The 23,819-nt window shown below is 38.8% G+C and overlaps 1 protein-coding gene across 6 annotated transcripts in view; it reads left to right on the top strand.

Annotated features, from left to right (window-relative positions):
* Positions 1 to 23,819, top strand: part of PRDM15 (PR/SET domain 15) — a 39,821-nt gene that overhangs the window by 6,026 nt on the left and 9,976 nt on the right. For 3 of the 6 annotated variants that reach the window (XM_062599149.1, XM_062599131.1, XM_062599140.1), the window contains exons 3-17: positions 2,495 to 2,588; positions 6,043 to 6,196; positions 7,105 to 7,357; positions 8,477 to 8,599; positions 11,271 to 11,369; positions 12,165 to 12,392; positions 13,046 to 13,181; positions 14,225 to 14,406; positions 15,082 to 15,176; positions 16,048 to 16,135; positions 17,702 to 17,869; positions 19,087 to 19,181; positions 20,257 to 20,388; positions 21,364 to 21,498; positions 23,442 to 23,605. In XM_062599149.1, coding sequence (XP_062455133.1) covers positions 2,495 to 2,588; positions 6,043 to 6,196; positions 7,105 to 7,357; positions 8,477 to 8,599; positions 11,271 to 11,369; positions 12,165 to 12,392; positions 13,046 to 13,181; positions 14,225 to 14,406; positions 15,082 to 15,176; positions 16,048 to 16,135; positions 17,702 to 17,869; positions 19,087 to 19,181; positions 20,257 to 20,388; positions 21,364 to 21,498; positions 23,442 to 23,605 — 2,146 coding nt within the window. Of the gene's footprint in view, positions 1 to 2,494; positions 2,589 to 6,042; positions 6,197 to 7,104; positions 7,358 to 8,476; positions 8,600 to 11,270; positions 11,370 to 12,164; positions 12,393 to 13,045; positions 13,182 to 14,224; positions 14,407 to 15,081; positions 15,177 to 16,047; positions 16,136 to 17,701; positions 17,870 to 19,086; positions 19,182 to 20,256; positions 20,389 to 21,363; positions 21,499 to 23,441; positions 23,606 to 23,819 lie in introns of those variants that run through there. The other 3 variants (XM_062599160.1, XM_062599169.1, XM_062599173.1) reach the window with 3 other exon arrangements.

The following is a 23,819-nucleotide window of genomic DNA, read 5'->3' as shown; positions in this document are numbered from 1 at the left end:
CCACAGATTTACGAGGGTTCTTTCGAAAATAGTGTTGACTGAATGGGGTTTTGGGGTTTGTTCGTTTGTTTTTTGAGTTGCAGATACTGGTGGTAAAGTTACTTTATTTTTCCCTTCATAAACAGATCCTGGTGGATAACAAAGAGTGTGGGAATGTGTTATCTTTTCTTAATTGCTGTGTGTCACACAGCCCTTTTTTTTATTCCCTTTCAGTGGAGGCTGCAGTCAGTGAATTTCTTGAGCTTTCCAGGGCTCAGTGTAAGTTTATCCCATGGAACATGGGGACCGCTTACATTCTGAAAAAGTGAATTTTTATGAATGATATTATGAACTCCCATCATTACCATTGTTGAGTATATACGTAATAGCCATCAGAGAGTTTTGGAATATTTCTTATAAAAGTCTTTGAATATATTTCTTCCAGGGCAATTTACCATTTAACCATAGGCTTAGTTTCATATTTTTTCTGCGATCTTAACCTCTTGTAAGGTCACATATAGCAAGTATACCAGCCTTGGGGAATGTCTGCTGTTAGATTTCCCTCAGTTTTTGGGACATGCCACATAGTGTCAGTATAATGTTTTTCCTGCTTTGACCATTCATCCACAGAGGGGTTAGACATGTAGTGTAGTTCTTGCTCGTAGTTTTGGACAATGCAGTGTGCTCCTTGTTGAGCGTGTGCAGTGGTTATCTGTGCACAAGTGGGGGCTGCCTAGGTGGAATTAAAAGATAAGGGGAATTGTGAAGTGGTTTGTTTCCTTTGGCACCAAAGCCTGTTTAAGAAGTTGTTGTTCTGGCTATTCCTTCCAGTTCCCGCTGGTTATGACAACTGTTTGTGAATGATATTCCAGTTCATTTCAGTAGTCTGGTTTACACATTCCTCTGCAGCTCTTCCACCCTCTTTGTTTATGGAAATTTATATTTAGCCCAGATTTTTTCAGTAATATTGTTTGCAATGGGACATACAGGTAGTTGAGTTCAGCACACCTGAAGGGCAGGATGTTATGGTAAACTACAGCACAGGAGAAAGTGAGGCAATTTGGCTGTAGCCTTAGATTTGGCACTGTAGCTACATAGCGCAGTTGTCATTTCCTTTGATGCAGCTATTTTTGATGTTTTAAAGCAAACTAGACTGGGAAATTGGTTCAACTGAAAAATAAAGTGTTGAGTAAAAAGGTTATTTTGTTACTGGATTCACCAGGAGGCACCACAAGTGGCTGTAGAGGAAGAAGTGGCCAGGATTGGGGATTGCTGAAGTTAGTATTGAAATGTATGTGGATTTGCACTGCTATGCTGATTTTGTTGCCAGAATAAAACAAAATGGAGTTTTGTATTGTAGTTTGGGATTCCTTTTCTCCATCTTAGAAGAAATCCTTTTGTTAGTTCACTGATGTAAATGCTGGAAGGATAAGTTTCCAGTTAGGAATACAGAGCATTCTTTCCAGTTAGGAATACAGAGCATTCTTTCCAGAGCAGGGTATATATTCTTGAATACAATTGTCTTCTTTTTGTTGTTGTCCTCCCTCCAAAAATGTCTAGCTACCTCGCACTTTGCAGACTTCCTGAGTATATCTGGCTTGCCCTTATGAATGTGGAGCTCAGATGCAAATCAGCACTCTAGGAATATAACCTCTATGTGATGATCTCTTAAGCTGTGTCAACAGCTGACCAGGCAGTGCAGTCTGACAGCTGTTTTTCACAGTAGAGCAATGTGCATTTGGATTCCTGCTAAGTTGGCTTATTTAAAAAGATTTCAAATTATCTGAGTCCTGAAATTGTTTCTTAGGAGCCATTTAGTTCTGGATAATTTACAGTCACTTAAACTAAAAGTTAATTTAGGAGAGCTGAAAATAAGGAGTAGCCAAATTGTATTGCTTGGTGAGCTGACTTGTTTGGAAAGGCACCAGAAGTTATCTCCAAGCACTGCTGACTGGGTGCCAGTTTCCCCCAGGCTGTATGTGAGAAGTATGAGTGTATCAGGTGTGGTTCCAGGCAGAGCTTGGCACCTGCTGTGCATTCTTGCTCTGCTGAGGTCCATGGGGGGTTTGGCTACTGATACCAGGGACCAGGGTTTTTATCTCTATCTCTGAATAGACACACTATCCAAGTTGTTTTTTAAAGGATTTGGACCTAGTGAAGATAGTAATGTGCTTTTCTTTAGCTGCTAGATGTTACAGCACTTTAGATAAAGAATAATCTCATCTTTAAGCAGAATATTTACTGTGGATGTGAGGCAAATACCTTCATGGAGGAAAAAATTCAAACAAATGTCTTCTGATAGTATCTGTATTATCCATTACCTCATCTGCATAGGTGCTGGCTATTAACTTGTCATTCAATCATACATGTCCTTTTAAGCAATATAAATGAGCAACTGCTTATATATCGTGTGCTTAGTGGCAGATTTTTGTATTTAACTCTTGAAGGAAAGAGGCAGATACTCTACAGATGTATTTTGCATGAACCTTTTTGCATGCTTTCTGTGTGGTTACAGGGTGCGAAGACTGTGGGCAGTACCATGATTCAGAGTGTCCTGAACTGGGCCCAGTGGTGACAGTAAAAGACTCCTTTGTATTGAGCAGAGCCAGGTAAGTAACATTCATGTTAGCTTTAATTAGCCAATGCTCCTGTTAGTTCTTTAGAGCATATTTACTGTTTGATAGCCCAGTCTGCAAAAAGGACATAGCCTTATTTAAATAGAAAAACTAAAGCACACACTTTAAGTGCTCTGCTGAATTGAAGCCAAAAAATATCTTGCTACTCATTCAGGACTTGGCTTCTTTGCTGAGGTTTCCGGCAGAGTTGGATATTGCCAGATGGGGTGATGACTTCTGTTTTGGCAGAGTACCTGCAACTTATTCTCCTCCTCAGATGTGCCATACCAGTTTCAGACAAGTATATAAGGGTTTCCCAGTGGTATGAATGGTTGCTTGATATAACTCTGTCTATCCACTTCCACTGAGAACCCAAACAAATTGTTCTTCTCATTTTTATGAGTCTTTAAGAATGATTACAGATACTACTTTCGTCACAGCAGAAGTATTCATGCTTGCCAAAGGAAACAAACAGAGTACATCTAGTTAGGAGAAAAGAATACTGAGTAGTGGTTCTACAGAGAAATGCAATCAGTCATTGTCAGCAAAATTTATATTAAGCTGCAAAATATTGGGCTTTTGCTAAGGAGAAGAGACAGCTGTCATGAAGAGGCAGTACCACACCCATTTTTCTGGGATTTCTAGAAGTCCAGCAGCTTGACTGAAGCTCCTGCTAGAACAGCTTTTGCTGTTCTAAATGAACTCCAGCAGCTAATGTTAATGGGGACTGCTGTCCTCATAGCCCTGACAATAGATTTACTTCATTGATAAGGGTAATTTTGAAATGCTGTAGTAATGATAGAAAATGATGATGGAGGTGGGTTTCTAAGACAGTAACGGAGCAATGTGGTAGATCTCCAATCTATACTAAGTAGATGCAATTACAAGTTAAACTATGATTTCCTAGCTTTTATCATTTTTTTTCTTTCATTTCTTTTGTTACACTGTGATTTAGTATGCCTGATGTTCCAACTGAGAATGTTTGTCAATATGGTGTGTTAGCACTAGTTTTCAGCCTTTTTTGACATGCAGATACATACATGTTTTCTAGTAGGAGTGTTGGCTGCTGGATAGTGATAGAGTTAAAAAAAATAACTGTTACAGTAAAATGTATTTATTTTCCCGAAGAATTAACAGTTGAAAGTAGATAAGATAACAAAGGGGAAGAAGAAATGTCATTGCAATCTTTATTTTACGTTTGGGAAACAGTGGCTAAGAGAGTGGGTTGTCTGAGGTTGAGGGGAAGTTTAACCACAAACTGGATCTGAATCTCATAAATACCAATCTAGTCACTTAATCACCTGATTGTTATTTTCCTCAGTCCTACTGAAAAGATAAAATGGATACTCTATGATTTGAAAAAGAAATGTTAAGAAACATGTCTCCTGAACTCCACCATTGCTAACTTTGCGTATTCTGTTATTAAAACTGAAAGTGTTTTTTAAAAATTAATTTGCTTATCACTAAGATTGTAAACTTTTAAATTTTCTCCATCTAGATATGAAAGTAGATCAGCTAGTTTCAGCTGGTATAGAGTAGTCAGTAGTCTGTCTGATTATTTTTAGGTTTTCATCCATTAGCACAGAGCTGAAAAACCAAAGTTGCAGTTGGTATCTGTAGAACCAATATGGTGGTTCCAGTCACAGACTTTTTCTGGAAGATTTTCTCTCTTTTATGTAGAAAAGATACTTACATACAGTTCTTCTCAGAAGGTGATCTGGTAAGTGAGAGAGGCACTGAAGACAGAAGCACTTGTGATCTGTGTCTGGATGTAATAAGGGAGCTAGAAAACCGAAGAGAAATCTACAGGACTGTCATCTTAAGAGCTGCGATCTGCTTTAGTATGTAAGGTGTTTGAATTTGGAGAAGAACGTAGATTATTTTAAAATTAAGTTTTATCAAAGCAAAAACATTTAGAGACCATAAGATAATTCAGATTGAAAGAGATCTCAGAATGTTCCAGTCAGAACTAACATCCAGTCTGAACCTCTTTTGTTTTAGTTCATGTCCATTGTCTCTTGTCCTCCCACCATGCACCCCTGGGAGGATCCTGGCTCCCTTGTCTAGGTGACATCCCTGTAGGCACTGGGGGTTGGCTGTTAGGTCCTCCTGCAGCTGTCCTTTCCCCCAGCTGAGCAAGCCTCACTCCCCCATCCTCTCCTCTTGAGTGAGCTCTCCAGACCCTGACTATCCTAGTGGCTTTGCCCTGAACTTGACCCAGTTTGTTGATGTCTCTTCCGTACTGGGGGCCCAAAATTGGACACAGTGCATAGATGAGGTTTAACAAGTGCCAAATAGAGGGAAACAGTCACTTCCCTAACTCTCCTTGTGGTGATCCTGTTCATACAGCCCAGGACACAGCTGCTTGCTGTTGCTGGGGAACACCACATGCTTACATCCAGCTCACTGTCCACCACAACCCCCAGTGCCTTTCTTGCAGAGCTCCTCCCCAGCCAGACTGTACCCAACCTGCACTATGGCCAAGGTGCTCTCCTTCCCATGGCAGGGCTCTTTATTTGTCTTTGCTGAATTTCATAAGATTCCTGCTGGCCCATCCCTCCAGCCAATTCCAAGCGTTGCCAACTGTTCCTCTCTGATGTGATCTGCAAACTGGTGAGAGTGCACCTCACTCCTCGGTGGTGAGAGTGCAGTCATTGATAAAGATGTTAAACAGAACAGATCCTAACACATATTCCTGTGGTACCCGACTTTGTTACTAGCCTGAAGGTAGAGTATGAACCATTGGCCATGACTCTCTGAGCCCAGCCATCCAACAAGTTATTTACCCAAGTAGTTGTGCACCCGTTCGGACCATAATACCCCAACTTGGATACAAGGGACAGAGCTGAAAGCCTTGCCTTGATAAGATCAAGGTAAATGACATCCATTGCTCTTCCCTCATCCACAAATGTAGTCATTTTATCTTGGAAGGCAATTGGTTTGTCAGGTGTGATTTACCCTTGGTCAGTCCATGTTGGCTGTTTCCAATCACCTTGTTCTCCTTCATGTGCTCACAAGTGGTTCCAGAAAGAACTTGCTCGGTGATTTTCCCAGGGACTGAAGGCAAGATAGGTGGCCTGTAGTTGCTTGGTGATCCTTTTAGCCTTTTTTGAAGATAGCTGCAACATTTGCCTTTCTTCGGTCATTATGGATCTCCCTTGATCCCCATAATCTTTCAAAGATGATAGACAGTGGCCTCACGATGTTATCAGTCAGCTTCCCTGGACTTCTGTGTGTTGAGCTCTGGAATAAACCCTGACTCAAACTTCTTGCACTGCTGGTAGTTCTCTGTTTATTTATAAATCCTGATGGAAATCAGAGATTTCTGTCACTGGAGAATGGAGAAATGGGTGCTGACTTCTTCCTCCCTGGGTTCCTGCAGGTTTGTGCCATACGTAACTGTTCTGCATAGCATCTGTTTTTTCTCGATTTTCTCTTCAATTCTTAGATCATCTCTGCCTTCCAATTTGGAGATAAGACAACTGGAAGACGGGACTGAAGGTGTGTTTGCCCTGACTCAGCTAGTGAAGCGTACCCAGTTTGGCCCATTTGAATCCAAGAGAGTTGCCAAACTGGAAAAAGAATCAGTTTTTCCTCTGAAGGTAAGATGCAGCACATGAAAAGCAGTAACATGGGGTCTGGTTTACCTGCGATGATTTTATCCTATCTTCAACTATGAAAAAGTGATGGAGGAGAGAAATATTTGGCATCTTTTAAGCATGCCTGATAACAAGCCACCTGCACAAGCCTTCCTTGGACAAGATACAGAAGAAATTAACAAGGGGCATGTTCAGCGTCATTGAAGTGAATGTCCTTATAGGAGACAAGGCTAGGATAAAGTCCTGAAAACTGCTCATCTTTCACCTTCTGCACATAATGATACAGGAAGGGTCATGACTATAGCAGTTCATTTCAATGTTTTAGTGAAGTTCTTCAATTTGATCCTGTTTTCTCAATGAGTTGCACCTGCATAAGGTTTATGGAACACTCCATTTTTTGATTTTTTGGGTTTTTTTTGTTTTTGTTTTTTTTGTTTTTTTTGTTTTTTTTGTTTGTTTTTTGGTCTTCCATTTGTATTACACTTCTGTTGACAACCTGTGTGGAAAAAAGACTATGGTAAAAATGTAATTCAGTCTTCCCTTTTCAGTAATACTGATTTAGATCAGTAATTAAGGTTTAGAAATGCAATGCAAGGGCTAATGAGTATTTCACAGTGTGCTGTTTGGATTTCCCCCATTCCCCTTGATCCAGTCATTCAAATTCCAGTGAGAAAATAGTGGCTAAAGCAAGACTTCTTAGAATAGAAGTTCATTCTGTTCCCATTCTGCCACTAGTACTCTATCTCGGCCTTATTCATTTGAAGATGTGACTGATGCTTTTCTGATGCAAGTGCTGAGGCTTGCTTTGTTTCTAATACACATGCAATGAAAGATGTGAAAAAGCAGAAAATTAAAACTCTTTTTAGCTTGGTTTTATTACTGTGTATTTTGCTTGTTTGCCTGTCTGGCAGGTGTTCCAGAAGGATGGGCCCCTACTGTATTTTGATACCTCAAATGAAGATGATTGCAACTGGATGATGATGGTGCGACCAGCCACCGAATATGAACATCAGAACTTAACTGCCTTTCAGCATGACAGTGATATTTACTTCACCACCTCCCGGGACATTCCACCAGGAACTGAGCTGCGAGTGTGGTATGCAGCTTTTTACGCCAAAAAAATGGAAAAGCCAGTGCTGAAGCAGGTCACTAGTATTGCCAATGGTATGTGTGGGGGCCTTTTTTCCTTCCTAAGGGCCCAGGGACTGATGATCTCCTGCTGTGGCAGTTGATACTGCTTTTTAATAGGCTCTGACCCTGAATTTGTTAGCTTTTAGAGTCAGACTAACCAACATACATGATTGTCATACCAGAAGAAACACAGATTCTTCACCATGATGTATGTGAGTTTTCAGAAAGAGATGGATAAGCTAGTTGATCATTCAGCCTCTCAAACTGAGCAAACTGGATAAATAGTTCTTAACTAAAGAACTGGTAATTTCATCAAAACACGTGGGTAGAAGAGCTTTCATCTTCTTTGCGAAGTAACCTCAATGTCATAGTAAGTCTAAATGTATATGCAGATTTGCCAAAGAAGCCATTCTCTTTCAGTTGTAATGGAGCCTTACACAGGATTCACTAGAAAAAGATAAACTCAAAACTGAACTGTCATTCTGCATGATAGCTTGTGCATTGGCAAGGAGAGACAGCAGATTTATTAGAATCTGTATTAGAATTACCAGAGGTCTTTTATTCCTCTGCCTCTCAATTTTCTTCTACTCTTATGTTTATATAGCTAAAAGGCAAGGTCCTTAAGCATTGCAAGGGCATTTTTTTCTATTGTTGAGTTGGCAGTATTCCCATACAGTGTTATTGCTATGCTGAATGTAATTTGGGGGCGACAAATAGCTCAGGGAGATGCCATTGCCATTAATATGCTTTGTGGCTATTCCTGGTGGTAAGCATAGTCTTAAGTGCTACAGCTGAATCAGTGCTGTTAATATGTTTCAGAATTCCAAGATTTTTCCTTTTGGTATTAATTAAGAGGTTTCCTCTTTTTCCTCTTTTGTTTAACCTGTTCGTGTATTTTTGTGTGTATATATACAACACAAATTGTTCAGGTGCATTCTGTTCAGCACTTTCAATATACACTCCACAATATGAAAGGCATATTGTGTGAGATTCAAGCATAAGAATGTCCTGGTTAGGATTTTATGTTAAATTCCTTTTTTACACCTGCTATAGGGCAAAGCTTTCTGGCTATGATTATTGCCCCTTAGCACAGAGCAAGAGAGCCAAAGTGCCTGGAAAGTAATGAAAAAGAACTGTTTTTCCTCTCCACAGATATGTGCCTGGTAGTAATGGAATATGATAAGGAAGGGAACAAAATCTCTTCAAAGCCTTCATCTGCTGTCTTCCCTCATAAAAAAGCGAAGAAATCCAGCATACCAGTAGCTGATACAGCAAGTATGCAAAATTGTAGTATTTTTAAGAGAGCTACAGGACAGATTCAGATCTAAGAGCCACTAGATTTACCACATTTATGCATCTATTATGGCTATATAACATTCAGTAAATAATGAATTCAGTGACAATTCGAAAGTCTGTTTTTGTTTTCATGGATCATGCTTAAAATACTCATACAAGTTAAAAAGTGAGAGAGTCCTAAAACTTCTAGGTAAATATTTTTCATTAATTCTATAACTGCTTCTGACTTTGGAGGTGGTTAGGGTTGCAGAAGGGGATGAGCAGGTGTTCCAAAGAAAATTGATCAACTTCTTGTGCAAGGTGCAATAGTTTGTCAGGTGCTAGAAGAAAATAAAAGTATGTGAGCATAGGAGCAGTGCTGTTTGGAAATGACAAGAACAGCAGCTATCCCCAAATTACAACATGATAAGAAGTATAGTAGAGTTCAGACTGTACTTGATCACAGGAACCCAAATTTAGACAAACTTACATGCAAAGCAAATACTGTTGGAGAAGAACAAATGGCTTAGGAAGTCCCTAGTTGTGTCAGAGAAGCACAGTCCCTGAAGTTAATCATGAAGCAACAAAACCCCCTAGTCTCTAATAAGTGGAAGGGTGAAATTAAGAACCCATTTAACACAACTTGCCACATCTAAATGCAAAATCAGAATACATAGTACAGGAATCTGGATCAAAAGAAAGTATTCTGTGTCATCTTTGAAAAGTTGTTTTGCTAAATTTTGCTTATTGGTATTAACAGTAGTGAGGAGAGGAAGAGTGGCTGGAAATGTGTACAGAGCACTTTCTCAGAAGTATATAGCATTACAGCTAAAATGTAGAAACTGGCTGGAGAGCTGTCTTTTCATTTTGGCATAACTTTAATTTTTCTGGGAAAAAATTATGAAGAACTTGAACAGCCCCTCCTAGCTCCTTCATCCTGCTGTTGGAAAGTCCAACTGCAGTAGAAACAGAATGCTGTGTACTGTGCTTTGGGAAACCTAAAGTATTCCCACTGTTGCAATATTTTGGTGTTTCCAAAGCAAAATACGCTTTTTTTTGATTCTGACTGCTTGCCTACAAAGCTGTTGTAGACTGACAGAGCCATGTTTCCAAGTAAAGTGGAAACACTTTACATAGGCTTATAGGCTCAGTGGCCTACCTGGAGGCCTAAAGACAGAGCAGTCTTCCTGGCAAACCAGTACATAAGTGGGGTCTTTGGGTTTCCTGCTTGAGCTATATAAGGAACAAGCGAAGTGCAGAAACAGGGACAGTTTTCCAAAACAGACTTCAGCTTTGCAAATAGCATTTTTTTTCAGTTTTATTAGCATGCAACTTCATAAGACACGGCTAACAGCTAACATGGTGCTTACTAACATGATTATTTTTCTTCTAGTTAGGAAAAATATTGCAGCTTAAGTTGGCTGTTTTGGCCTCATGGGCAAACATTTCAAGACAGGAGATTCTTTCCATAGCCTTTTCAGGAGGAATATCTGTTGTTACTGAGTCATTTTTTTATTTATTACAGCATGGATAAGATCAGACCTCTGTAGTTGCAGTGCACTGAACACACGTGTGACAAGGAGTAATCTCTGCCCCAGAAAATATCCTATTTCAGTTTAAGAGACAACAGTGGGAGGGAGGAAGTTATGTTTATCATTGCTGTACAGATGAGGATTGGAGGCAGAGAGATTAACTGACTTGCTCACTGTCATGCAGGAGATTTGTGGCAGGAACAAAGTATAATTTGCATCTCCTGTGCTGCTATTCGCTTAACCTAATTGCAGAGCCACCCTGCTTCTCTGGGGGATTCTTGTAGACTGGAATATTCAGCCGTGTGTGTACCAAAATATCTGTGAACCAGTCCACATTTATCAGATACTCTTGATAAATTTAGGCAGATCATCCAAGGACTTAAAGAACAGTGGACTGTGAGCCGAGTACCATTTTCTTGATTTTTTTTTTCATTCCTTATCCATTTCCCTCCCCTTAAGTAAAGAAAAGAATTTTCTACTAGTTTATTTAGAATAATATTTATTTTTTCTTTATTTTCTTTGTGTATATGAGCTCATGTTATTTAAAACATTAATATGGTAGTTCGTAGAATATCAAATTAATGAAAATGCTCAAAAACAGGTTTCATTGTCATCACGATTACTTCTGTTAATCTAAATATTCTTGTTTCTGTGATGCTCTTCAAAGGGAGCAAGGAGGCTTTTTCTACTTCTGTCTTCAGCTGGCCTAGAAGAGTACTGGTAACTTTAAAGGTGCTTAAGATTAGTCACAGCAGAGATACTTTGTATTGTCTTGATCATCACACTTCTTCAGAAGGTGATAAAGAGTTCCTCAAGAGTTTACAAGAGCTCCAGCCTACTCTCCTGGCACCAGCTGATTTCTGTTCTGACTTTTCAGGTGTTCATGTAGTCACAGAGAATAAATCATATTTCAGAATTTATAACAGTTGCTTGCAAATTGTACGCATTCAGCTATGTGACTCGTAGTTTTGTTTGGTACACGGATGAAATGTAGCTGGGAAGTTGAGAATTAAGCAGCTGCCTCAGTAGGCCTATTACTGCTCAAATGGTGTCTTGTGATATGCAGAGAGTCCTTACAAGTTAAATAAGGTAACAAGGATTTTCAAAGCTTTTGAGTATTTCTTTTTGTCATAATTTAGTGAACACTCCAGAAGGCAGTGGATCTGCAGAAGCAGAGTCCAGCCAGTGGACGTGTAAAGTGTGTTCATCTGCTTTCCAGGAGCCTCAGCTACTGACGGGTAAGAAGGGTTAGAAATTCTTGAAAGACTATTAGAGACATTAGGAGAATACTGCTCTTGCAGAGCAAGATGTTGTGAAGCCATTTCCCTATCCATGATGCAGTAAGATAAAGGTTTTATGTGTTTTGGTTACTTATTCTTAAAAAAAAAAGAGAGGGTGTGGAACAGTGACATTACTGATACTGGCAGCTGGCAACTTTCTAGATAAACAGCTGTAGTACTGAATCTAGAAGAAATGAAATTGTTGTCTAGATGATTTCATGTGGATGCTGAAAACATGAAGAACAGTGAACTCAGTGAACTGTTCATAAGATCAGTGATGCCAGCTTATGCTTAGTGATATTTTCTGTCTGATATTTACAGGACGGATTAAGTAATGCTAATAAGATTATTTTCCTGCATTTCATTTGCAATTACTTTATATGATTTTCAAAAGAATTTGAGCTCTAAAGATTATTTTATGAGTAATTTTTGAAAAAGAGACTCAGGTTGCAAAATCTCATGGGCCTTTGGAAAAAATGGATTCATTATCAGTGGGGCACAGCCTTTTTCCAGTGATATCTAACAAACCTCTTAAAAACTTCCGTCCATGTTAGTTATCATTTGAATGTTTAATAGATAGTATGCTGAGAGTTAAGTACAGAGTATTTTGAGAGAGTTTAATAGAGAATATTTTGAAATGAGGCTATTAAGTGAGGCTGACCTGATAGATAGGCTTCAGTTTGATTTATACCTTTGAGTGTTTCATGACAGTATCTTCTCTCTTTGCTCTCATGTTCTTTACCATTCATACAGAGCATTTGCTGAGTCACCTGGAACAAGCCAAAGGTGCCCCCCAAACAAGCCAAAATGAGGTTGTTCCAGAGAAAGCAACAGAGACTCCCTCTGTGGATCAGCCCACAGTTTGTGATAAAACTACTACTGCCAGTGCAGACTCAAGAAGGAAGGCCAGACGGGGAAGAAAGCCAAAAACAGCAAAAGCAGAAACACCCCTTGTCATTGTTAAAGAGAAAGATCCTGCAGGTAAAACAGAGAGACTTGATAAAAGAATGAGCACATATGCCCTCATCTACCTTCTCAGAAAGACCTAAAAAGTAGCACACAGGCAGGGTGGAGGTTTTTAGTTTGTATGTAGATTACTAAAGCAGATGATTTACAAATTTATGTCAATTATCTCTTGAGTTCTTAGTCTACACTAAATATTGCAGCATCTACACTTAGGTAGTCTGCTTTCTCTTGCAGAGTTTTAGTAATAGAGAAGCCCAGAGAAACAGGAGATAGTAGTTAGAAGAGACCTGCCGTGGTTCATGTAAGCAGAAATAGGAGGTGAAGGATCCTCCCAAGGTTACCTTCCTTTCTCTATCTTAGTAGGAAATTCTGTTAGTTCTAGTAGGAAATTGCATGATGCATAGTCAACTTTCCCCTTAGCAGTAGGTTGGGGAACTGCTAAATCAAAAAAGAACCTACTGTAAAAAATTTTTGGCTATGTTACTAGTGACTCGGTAGCTTCTTTCACTATATGGCAAGTCTTATGAAGTTATCAGCCATCATGAGTTATTTTTCATAGATGCCAGTTCAGTGCCATATCCTATTACAAATCTGAAAGCAAAATTCTGCATTGAAGTTTTCTATCTAGCTATCCACCTTAATGCCGTATTTTTGTGATGTGTTTGCAGTGGAACGTGTAGCTGAAATTGTAACTGAGGTCCCACCTGATGAGGTAGCCCTACCTTCAGCTGCAGAAGAGAGGATTATGGAATTGGTTTTAGGAAAGATGCCTAGCACCACAAATAGCATCAGTTCAGTGACAAAGTAAGTGTTCTGGGGTGCAGAATTTCCTCTCAGTTGACTATGTAGCATGTAACAGTTCTGCTCAAATTCTGGGCCTACAGAGCTCTTTTCCATTAGTATAAAATTGTGTGCTGCTGCTAGAAGAGCTGCTTCAAAATGCCACGAAGATGGCTTGTGCGCTATAAGATAGTGCATAGTTGGTGTGATATTGGTGGTATGAATGTTGGAGTACAGACCATGTGAATTTGATCTTCTATCATGTTACTGCCTTTACTTAATGTGATTCTTGCAGCTATATGGTGAAATGTTACTCCTGTTGAGTGTTGGTGATAATATAGACAAAGAATATACATTAGCCGTTATTATTCAATCTTATTTGTGTCTTAATTTGTAATGACTTCAAATTCATTTGCATATGTGATACCTCAGAGTTAGAGCTGTGAACGGAAAATTTTTAGTTCTGAACTGATGTTCAGTATAACAGAACATCAAGGAGAGTGAAATATCATTTGATTCTTGATCATTTGAATTTAGATTATTTTATGTCTTTTTGTCTCAGTAAGATTGATTTTTTGTGTAGGGCTCATAATGCTATAAAATGAAGTCCCTAGCAGGTGGAGAGCCATCAAAAATTGCTGAGAAATAAACAGTACTGCTTGTTGGTGCTTTGCTGCTCTCTTACCATATATGCTTTTTGCATGAATACTACCAAGTTTTCTAAGCTCAAATAGTGCTAATGTTTTTAGAAGGTAAGCAGAACAATTCCTTTATGTTCCTGTGAGACACCTGAAGAGAGAATTGAAGAGAGAATCTTTGAAGCTGGTGGCTACTGCTTTTTTCTTTTCTTTTCTTTTTTGGCCTTAGTGAGGATAGTGTGGAGTGAACTGCTTTCTGACATCTGCTTCCAATGGGTGAAGAAGTCACCTTGGAAATTATGAAGCTCCAGTGCTCCCCCTCCTGCCAGAAGCTGAGCATAACACTCTTTAGCTTTTGCCAGCTGATGGGTCTTTTTCTTGCAACCTGTGGGATACCTTTCAGTCCCTGCCTTTCTTTCTCTAATCCAGTAGGTTTGCTCATCACCAAAACACCATGTCCCTCAAAAGAAGTTTAATTCTCTCCAGTAGACATGGTATACGTCGGAAGCTGATAAAACAACTTGGGGAGCACAAACGAGTCTATCAGTGCAGTATCTGCAGTAAGATCTTCCAGAACAGCAGCAACCTCAGCAGGCACATCCGTTCTCATGGTGGGTTTGTTTGCCTCCTTTGCATATAGTTTTTATCTCTCGTTGGTTTCACCTTTGGGTAAAAGAGCTAGGCTATTCTTAGATACTGATATATGTAATTTTAGCGAAGCTCTTTTTTTCTTCCTGTTAGGGAACTCTTTTAGTTAGGCAGACCAAAGCATGAGAAAATAGTAGCTGAAAGTTGAAATTAGAACATTTACAATTTGAATTCAGGTGTATATTTTTAAACTGGGACAAGGATGTGGTGGCTTCTCCATTACAACTGGTCTTTCAATCAAAACTGTTCTCTCCCTTTATGTATACACAGTCCTTCATTTTCACAGATGCATGGGAAACATTGCTGTGTAAATACCAGCCGAGTGCTTTTTAGTCTGTGACCTGCTGTTCCAGGGTCCATAATCTGCTTCTAAGGAATCTGTGAAAAATAATATTAAAAAAAAAGGGTGGGGGAACCAAAACAAATAATTATCAGTAGAAAAACTTAATTAGAATGTAAAAGGTCAAAAACTACTATTTGGATCTCCTGAATAACTAAAATTTTACATCTGTAGCCTGTTCATTTACAATTGCTTGTGCTTTGGTTTCCTCTGACTGTCTGGAGTTGGTTATTTTCAGTCTTAGCAGTCTCTGACTACCTTTTTTTTTTTTTTTTTTAATCTTGATTGATCCCCTCAGGTGACAAACTATTTAAGTGTGAGGAATGCGCAAAGCTGTTCAGCCGTAAAGAGAGCTTGAAGCAGCATGTTTCATACAAGCACAGCAGGAATGAAGTGAGTGGAAATGACTCGCGGGCTCTTTCTGAGGATAGGTGAAAATGTACAGTGAGCTCCAAGATGCTAGCTGGGGAGTTTGGGTCAATTATATTTGAGTGGATATCTGTGTGAATTTCTTGTGAGACAACACTGATAGGGACAGGTAACATCTTCTGTTAGATGAGCTTATGAATTTGGACAATGCAGACACAGTTTTGGGCATACAAGGTCATCTTCATGTCTGAATTTCCTGTAGAAAATATTCAGACATCATGTAATGCAAGACAAGATGGAATTAGCTGAACCTGTAGGATCTGGAGATGAGATCTGACTTCAGTTTATTGTACTAAGTAGGATTGTTCCAGTCTTGCTTGCCTGTCCTGTTTCATTTATCCCAACCTATAGCATCATTTAGTGTGTGAACTATCTGGGTAAAGCTATGTGCATATGTATAACATACAGTGCTTATTGTTGCAGTGCCTGGCCTGTTGATGAGGGCCTTTCAGTGTTGAAGCATATAAATAATAAACATGCCTATGGTGGAGCCTTACCAGTGAATATTTCCATTATTGCGATTGCTAACCCTGTTTTGGAGCTGGAGGATGAGTCAGATTATATCTTGCTTTTCCTAAACTCTGTCTCCATGTTGGACCATGGGTTACAAGTAAGACAAGTACACTGTCACAGGTGCATGGCCCTCTCTTGTTTTTGTATAAAGCTCAGATTATATGATAATACAGTATCAGAATTTTCCACCAATGTATGTTTAAATATCCTGTTAAACAAGTGAATTAGAAAAGACAGACAAACAGGAAAAGGTAATTCAATTCAGACTTTCTCTGTCAGGCGTGACTTGGCCCCTTAAACACTTATTGTTTGCGATCCTCAGGTTGACAGTGAGTACAGGTACAAGTGTACCACATGTGAAAAGGCCTTTCGGATAGAGAGTGCATTGGAATTCCATAACTGCAGGACAGGTGAGAAGGTGATATTCAGCTTATTGTCATGATAACTCATAACTGCATTTTATGGCTATGTCCACAAACTCATCTCGGAATAGTAACTAGGAAGGGAGAGTAGTTATTTTTTTTTAAAGCATCACAACAAACAGCCTGCCCCTCTTCTTTCTCCCTTTCCTCAAAAAATGTTAGCTAGTGATCTGTAGATCAGCAATCACTTACATACTTGCATTTTTGGTGTTTCCTGCCCCCTCCCTTGTCTAATACTCTTGCTGGTACTTCAGTCATATGTTCACAGATATGCCATCGCCATCTCTGTTTAACTGTCTGTCCTGAAAAAAATTCTTGAGTTTTACCTCTTTTCTCTGAAATAGAGGAATTGGAAAAGAGCAAGACTATCAATAGTTTGTAGTTCCTGGAAATACGGTTTTCTTCTGCTTTCTCATCCTTTCCTTATACTTACACTAATCTTTCTAGATATTTTTGATACCACTAGAAATTGTCTTTTTCTCCCATAGCCATCCATTGCGATTACTGACATCAGTTATTCTGAATTGTCTTGTGCTTACAAAATGACATTCTGATTACTTTTATGGACTGATGATAACTATCAGAATCACCTGGGTAGTTCCAACACTACCCAAAGTAGATCTTTCCATTTCCATTCAAAGGTACAGCTTTTATAAAAGCCCTGCCTTATAAAGAGTGGAAAGTAATGTCAAGTGATGTCAGTATTCTCTAGTCATTCAAAGGTACAGCTTTTATAAAAGCCCTGCCTTATGAAGAGTGGAAAGTAATGTCAAGTGACCTCAGTATTCTCTAGTCATTCAAAGATAATAGCTTATGTTCTCTCTCTTAAGTTGACTGTTACCAAAATGAGCAGCGTTTTTTGCTTGCTCTTTAACAAATCAAACTACTACTTCATGATTGCTGTAACATTGGAAGATTCCATCTACTGGAGCATGCTTTCATGTTCCAAGGAGAGTCTCAAATACTGAATACAAAACAAATTCCCTATAGGCCTATTATCATGTAATGATCCACATTAGAGATTTTATACTTTCTTCTGGAGCATTTTGTATTGGCTGTTACTGGGACATAGTGCTGGAAAAGGTATGCTGTCATTTAGGCATAGCTATTCAGGTGATGCTAGGTTGACCTGTGCTCAGTGATTCTACAAACATTAAAAACTATGATGAATGTTAAGAGAATCCACTCGAAACAGACTTTTAACATATACTAGACCACAATGGAAATGTCCCATATGAGGAAACTGTGATGCTAGAGTCAGCATTCAGGTTAATATCATATTCGTTGCTTTTGAACAAGTGTCTTCTAATGCATTTCAGTGATATTTAACCTCATAGATTTCAGTCAGTGGGCTGTTTGGTGTTTATTATCTTCTTAATGGGAAAACAGATTTAAAAGTAAAAGAAAAAAAATACATTTTCACATTTCTCTCCTCAGTTTGGGTATGATGGGTTGTATGTGAAAAGTCAGGCCTAACAGAAGAACTGTCTGCTTCACAAATACACAAAAACGGTTTCCATCTGTAAAGAGTTACATTGTTTCTCTTGCTTACAGATGACAAGACATTTCAGTGCGAGATGTGTTTCAGATTCTTTTCTACAAACAGTAATCTCTCAAAACACAAGAAGAAGCATGGAGATAAGAAGTTTGCATGTGAAATCTGCAATAAGATGTTCTACCGAAAAGATGTCATGCTGGACCATCAAAGACGACACTTGGAAGGTAAGTATACTGCAGATGAACCTAATTATTACCCTTGGAATGGCAGTTGAGGTGGAAATGTTAAGGAAATGATTGCACATTAGATTATTCGGGATGGTAGCCAGCACTTTTTAGTAAGCTAATCTAGGGTAGCAGGTTTCAGCAACATACGACATTTATTAAAAATAATAGTAAGGGATCTTGAAGGGTAATTGTTTAATTCTGTGAAAACTTAGTAGGAGGGGCATCTCTTTTTCAGCCTCACGTGATTGAATCTAATGTTGCTAATCATTAAGTGAAAGTTGCTTGGTTTATGCAATAGCTTAGATTAGCTGATTTTAATCTCTTTTTCTTTCTTTGAATTCTGTTCATTTAAAAAGTTGAGGTAACTTGAAAATTTGAGGGCAGGGAGTTACTTGCAGTATAAGACTGAAAGTGAGCACTGAGTAACTATAAATAATGGAGTACTGTGTGCTTTGTTGTCTTTTGAAATCTTGAGGCTATATGATAATGAGATTGTAAGAACTGACTGTTTAAAATCACAAACATCTAAGGATGTTAGAGATTCTCAAAGACTCTAGAAAAACCTGGGTGATTGCAGACTCTGTAAGTATGATTAAAATGGTACTGCTGCTTTAGATGATAGGACCAAAGGTGATTAAAATAATCAGCCTATCTAATTTAGTGTCTTGGATATACCATCACTGGCATCTCCTGTGATTCAGTTCTGTGTCATGAACTAGGGAACAATAGGTGTAGTGACAATAGCAAGAAGTCTCATGTTTAGCTGTCACAGAACAGTAATAGTCCTCTCTCCTACTGAAAGTAGCAGAGAAAGAGATCTAAAGTCTTCTGGGAGCATCAAAGGTGATGCTGAATGGTTGTCCTAGCGACTAAGGGAGAGAATTTCTAGGCCAGATATCTGACTAAAGTGCCAAGGCCTACTAGGTTTGACTTTTTTTCTGTTGTTGTTAGTAAATACCTGCTTTCAGATACTTTATCCTTGGTATAATGACAGTAGGATACAATATATCACTTTGGAAGACTGCTCTTATATTCTTGAGACACCATTTTTACTAAGAAGTGATTCTCTGTTAGGAATTAAATTCTGCATTGAGGCTCTTCCCAGTGTTTCACTCTTCTTTACAGTATTCACCTGAAAGGGCATGCAGATTGGAGTGGAAAACCATGGTTTATTTTTTTTGTTTTGTTTTTTTGATGGGGACTGTTCTGTTAAGGAGTACGGCGTGTGAAAAGAGAAGACTTTGAGCACAGCACGGAAAACATGGTTCGCTACAAGAAGGAGCCTTCAGGATGTCCTGTGTGTGGGAAGGTAGGCTTTTTTGCTAGCATGTGCCATGTGAAGCTCTGTGTTCTCGCTCCAAGAGTACTCCAAGGATATTGTGCATCTGAATCTAAAGTCTCCAGCTGAGTTCTTGTGGTATAACCAGTTACCACTCATGTACTAAACCACCACAGCCTACCTGAATAGACACATAGCCTGCCAAGAGATTGAGGTGAATGACTTTCACTAAGGGTGTGTGTCAGATTACCTTGTGACTCGCAGGCATGTGATCAGTTACCAACAAAACAAGTCTGTGGCCCAGCTAATGTGTGACTCTCTAAACTGCCTTAGCTGCATTATATGTCCAGGCTCATGCTATCTAAGGATGGTTCAGACTAGATTTTTTTTTCAGACAGATAACACAATATAGAGTATAACGTGGCCACTATCTCTGTTAGTGAAATCTTATGACTTGCATTACTTAGAGTGAAGTTCTTATGCCTTAGTGTAAAAAGGAGGAATTGACTGTGTGTGCATTAGGAATCATTTTCTCTTAGAACTTAAAGTGAAGTCATTTTGTAGCCATGGCACTATTACATTTGAGTGTTTAATACTCATGATCTGAAGTTGGTATTTTTGCAGATAATGAAGACTGTGGATTTAAATAGTGATTTTATAAACATTGAATGATTCCTAGTGCAAGATGTACTCAAGCAACCCTTAAGTTGGGATTGTGTGTTGGGGGGTCTTCATTTTTGATGCTTTGGATGTATAACATATCAATGAAGACACAGCATTCTTGATTCAAAAGACTCTGTCTAAGTATTTTTAAATGTATCCTATGTAATTCTACGCTAGCTTTGCTGGAAGTCCACCTCTGATCAAAAGCCAATTTCAGTCAGTTCTCTGAAACTATATTCATGTATTTTATTGTGTCAGGAGTTTCTAAGGTAGTCTGCTGACTGAAGAACAGGAGTGTCCATGTGTTTCTGGCTAGAAAGAACATAAACTGGGGAACAAGAAATTAAATATGGTTTGTGCTATTCATTGGCTAACTTTTAAAGAATTGTAGCCCTGCTGAACATGATGAAAAGGCCTTCCTTCCTTCTGCTTTTTTTTTTAGGTGTTTTCATGTAGGAGCAATATGAATAAGCACCTTCTAACACATGGAGACAAGAAATACACCTGTGAAATCTGTGGACGTAAATTCTTCAGGGTGGATGTCTTGAGAGATCACATTCATGTCCATTTTAAGGTATTGTGTTAATAATTTATTAGAAAAGGCATGTAACTTAGCAAACTTCAATAAACCTACCAGTAAACCTATTGATAAGACCATGTGTTCATACTAGCAACACAACAGTGATTATGTACTCCATGCAGTGAGGTCGCTATAGCAGCCTAGTACGTGTTGTGCTTGAATTTACCCATTGCTCTTTGTTGCTACAGCTGTGTTGCTACAGAGTATTTGGACTACTGTATTTGGTTATTTCAAGTACCACTGCAGGGCACTCTTCTGAACATAGCATAAATACTATCTCTGTGACCTTAGGTGAGTCACTGAAATTGCTCGGTTTAAATCAAGAAGAATAACTACCTGTTTCACAGGAAGGCTGCAAACAGATGTGTTGTTCTAGCTATAGCTTAACTGGGCTGAGAGGTAACTGCCGTCCTCTTCCCTTTACACCAAAAAGACCAAACAAACCACAAACCAGAAAACTAAATGGTCCTGCCCTTTTCCATGCCAGAGGTTGTCATTCTTTTGTATCTCCCAGCATAACTGCTTGTATGATCAGTCCATAAGCTGGTTTTGTCAAAATGATCTGAGTCAAAAAAAAATCCACTATTAATAGTGCTTTAACAGACACATATTATTTTAACAGAACTAGATTAACATGGAATTGAAAGGAATTGTATCACACAGTGATGCCCATAAAGATGCCTCTAATGGTATAATACTGCACCAGTTGAGTCTCTGTTTACATTGAGGTTCACTTCCTTTTTATAGACAAAAAAAATGAGTTTTATCCTCTTAAACAAGTAGTTGTTCCTTGTTTAATCATAGAGGGACCATATTTACCTGAATTGAATGACATGGGAGAACATTCAAATAGTGTTACCGTAGTTGTTAACACAAGGCAGTCTGCATGGCAGAAAAGCTGGTAATGTGTTACCTTGTGAAGTAGATTTATGATCTGTTAAGACAGAATCTTCTTTCCCACCCAAACAGGACATAGCGCTAATGGATGATCACCAGAGGGAAGAGTTCATTGGTAAAATTGGAATCTCATCAGAGGAAAATGATGACAACTCTGATGAAAGTGCAGATTCTGAGCCTCACAAGTATAGCTGCAAAAGGTGCCAGGTAGCTTTAAATACTTCTGAATTAAGGTGTTTTGGGATGGGGGGAAGGGAGAGGAAATATTTATAAATTATTCAGAATTTTAAATGACATTGAGGATTAGTGACGAGAAGGCCAATCTGAGGCTCTACTCTCTTGTGCAGTACTTACAAATCTCTGATCTGTGAACTGATGCTATTCCATAGATATCGGTTGGTATTCTGCAAAGCAAATGCTAAACACAAACAGATAAATACATGTGCACGTTTCCCTTGTGTGTAAGGAAGCAAGCAAAACTGTAGGAAGAAATATAAAGAAACATTCAGCTCTTAGGCTACCTTTCAATTATGTACAAATTAAAGTCATTATAGAATTTTTGAATGATATGGTTCAAGATTAAATAGTCTTCTAGTCAATATCCAGTTTGAAGGATTAAAATCACTGCATATATTCAGCACAACTGCTTATTCTTGGCCTGCTTTATTATTAGCAGGATGGCATTAGAAATACTACTAGAACATAAACATACTTTACTCACTTGTCGGTTGAGAGAGGTCTCTTTCAGCTTCTCATGGTGTAACTTTTGAGTTTTTCATAGAAGTAATAGAGAAGAATGGGATCCTCAAGGCCCACTTGGGTTTTGAACCCTAGTTGGGGGAGCACACTGTGATGGGGTGGGTGGGATCCAAAAGCAATCCATGAGAACAGTAAAACTGGCCAGAGGTGAGACAGGGGAATTTTGGTACTTGAGCCACTAACTTCGCCTCTGGAAATTGGAGTCTGTTTCCTAGCCTTCACTTCATGTGGTGAAGGTGCTTAGCCTGTTTTATATCTATGTCTCTAAAATAAGCAAAACAATACTTTGGTCCTCTTTTCTTGTCGTCCATTTACAGCTCAAGTTCTGAATATGTGCATATACCATATCTATGGTAATATGAACTGAGTTTAAGTGAGGCTTATGTCAGCAAACAGAAGATGTAGTATCATAGCAGATAAGCACATATTTGCTTTCAGTGTGGTAGCTTAAACATCTGATACTCAGTGGGTACATGAGCTGTATAAAAATACATCCTGCTAAATAAGAGGAATTGTACCATTCAAATTAGCTCTTTTTAGAAGCTAAGCTTTTGGTGCTTTTGTAGGTATTTGTGAAGTAAACAGTTGCGTAAGGAAACAGCTGTAGAAAATGAGTGTTACCTGTGATGAGGATGCTCTTTCTAGCTGAAAATACCTGCTCACATATGTCTAAGGAAGGACAACATATAAATGAGTCTTAGTGAAATACCTCTTCTGAGCTTTTCTCTTTATTTAATTCTTTTCTCAAAGCACCTCTTCATCAAGCTGTGTGGTGCTGTCAGAAACATCCCTGTTAGTTCCAAAACTGGAACAAAAGAACATGTCATTATCACACTTTGCCCTGATGCATAGGAGCACCTATGCGTTTGTAGTGTTACTTAGTCCAGGCAGAGTAGCTGTCTATCACAGCTGTAGTGCTTCTAGGAGCTGAGCTGCAGTTGCTGCCCTGCAATGTGCAGAAATGTCCACTCTTTCGGAAGTAGTCCAAAAGCTCAATGTGCAGAATAGAAGTACCCTTAGAGCTCTTCCTGCACATATAATTGGAGGTGTCTACCTGTGCAGTGTAAGAAGTACTTCTCTGTCCAGAAATGAGTGACTGCCTTCTCTGTTTGCACTTCTGCCCTCTCTCAGCAGGGAGCCAGAGACAGCATCTCAAACTGCAGTCCCCCAAGTGAGTTAACTGATGTCCAGTTGTGACATGCTTGTGTGCTTGTAATGACTGAATAGCTACAGGACTAAGTCTAGATCTTACAATACTGTTTTTGTGTAGTAATGCACAGGATGTTTCTGACTATTAGCTCTGACTCTAGATCGCAATAATGTGTTACCAGATCTTTTTTTCTTACCAAGGTCTTTTTTCCCCTTTCATTCACTATTGGTTCATCCCACAGTTAACTTTCGGCAGAGGGAAAGAGTATTTGAAGCACATAATGGATGTGCACAAGGAGAAAGGCTATGGCTGTAGCATTTGTAATCGACGTTTTGCGTTGAAGGCAACTTACCATGCTCACATGGTCATTCATCGGGAGAACCTACCTGATCCTAATGTGCAGAAGTAAGATGACATGTTTGATTGATAAGAATTTTGATAAGAATTGATAAGAATGTTTTTGAAGTCACATTGGTTCTGCCATCTGATTTTGTTAGAGAATTGGGCTATAGTATATACGTAAAACTGTCTAATGGGTGTCAAAATGTGTATTAAACGATTGAAACATATTATACATCACCTAACAACTCACTTAACATACATGATTAGTCAGAAGCCT

This window comes from Rhea pennata, chromosome 1 (assembly GCF_028389875.1).
Source record: "Rhea pennata isolate bPtePen1 chromosome 1, bPtePen1.pri, whole genome shotgun sequence".
NCBI classification, from domain to species: Eukaryota; Metazoa; Chordata; class Aves; order Rheiformes; family Rheidae; genus Rhea; species Rhea pennata.
The sequence above is the reverse complement of the archived record's forward strand: the minus strand, read 5'-3'. Positions and strand labels throughout refer to the sequence as shown.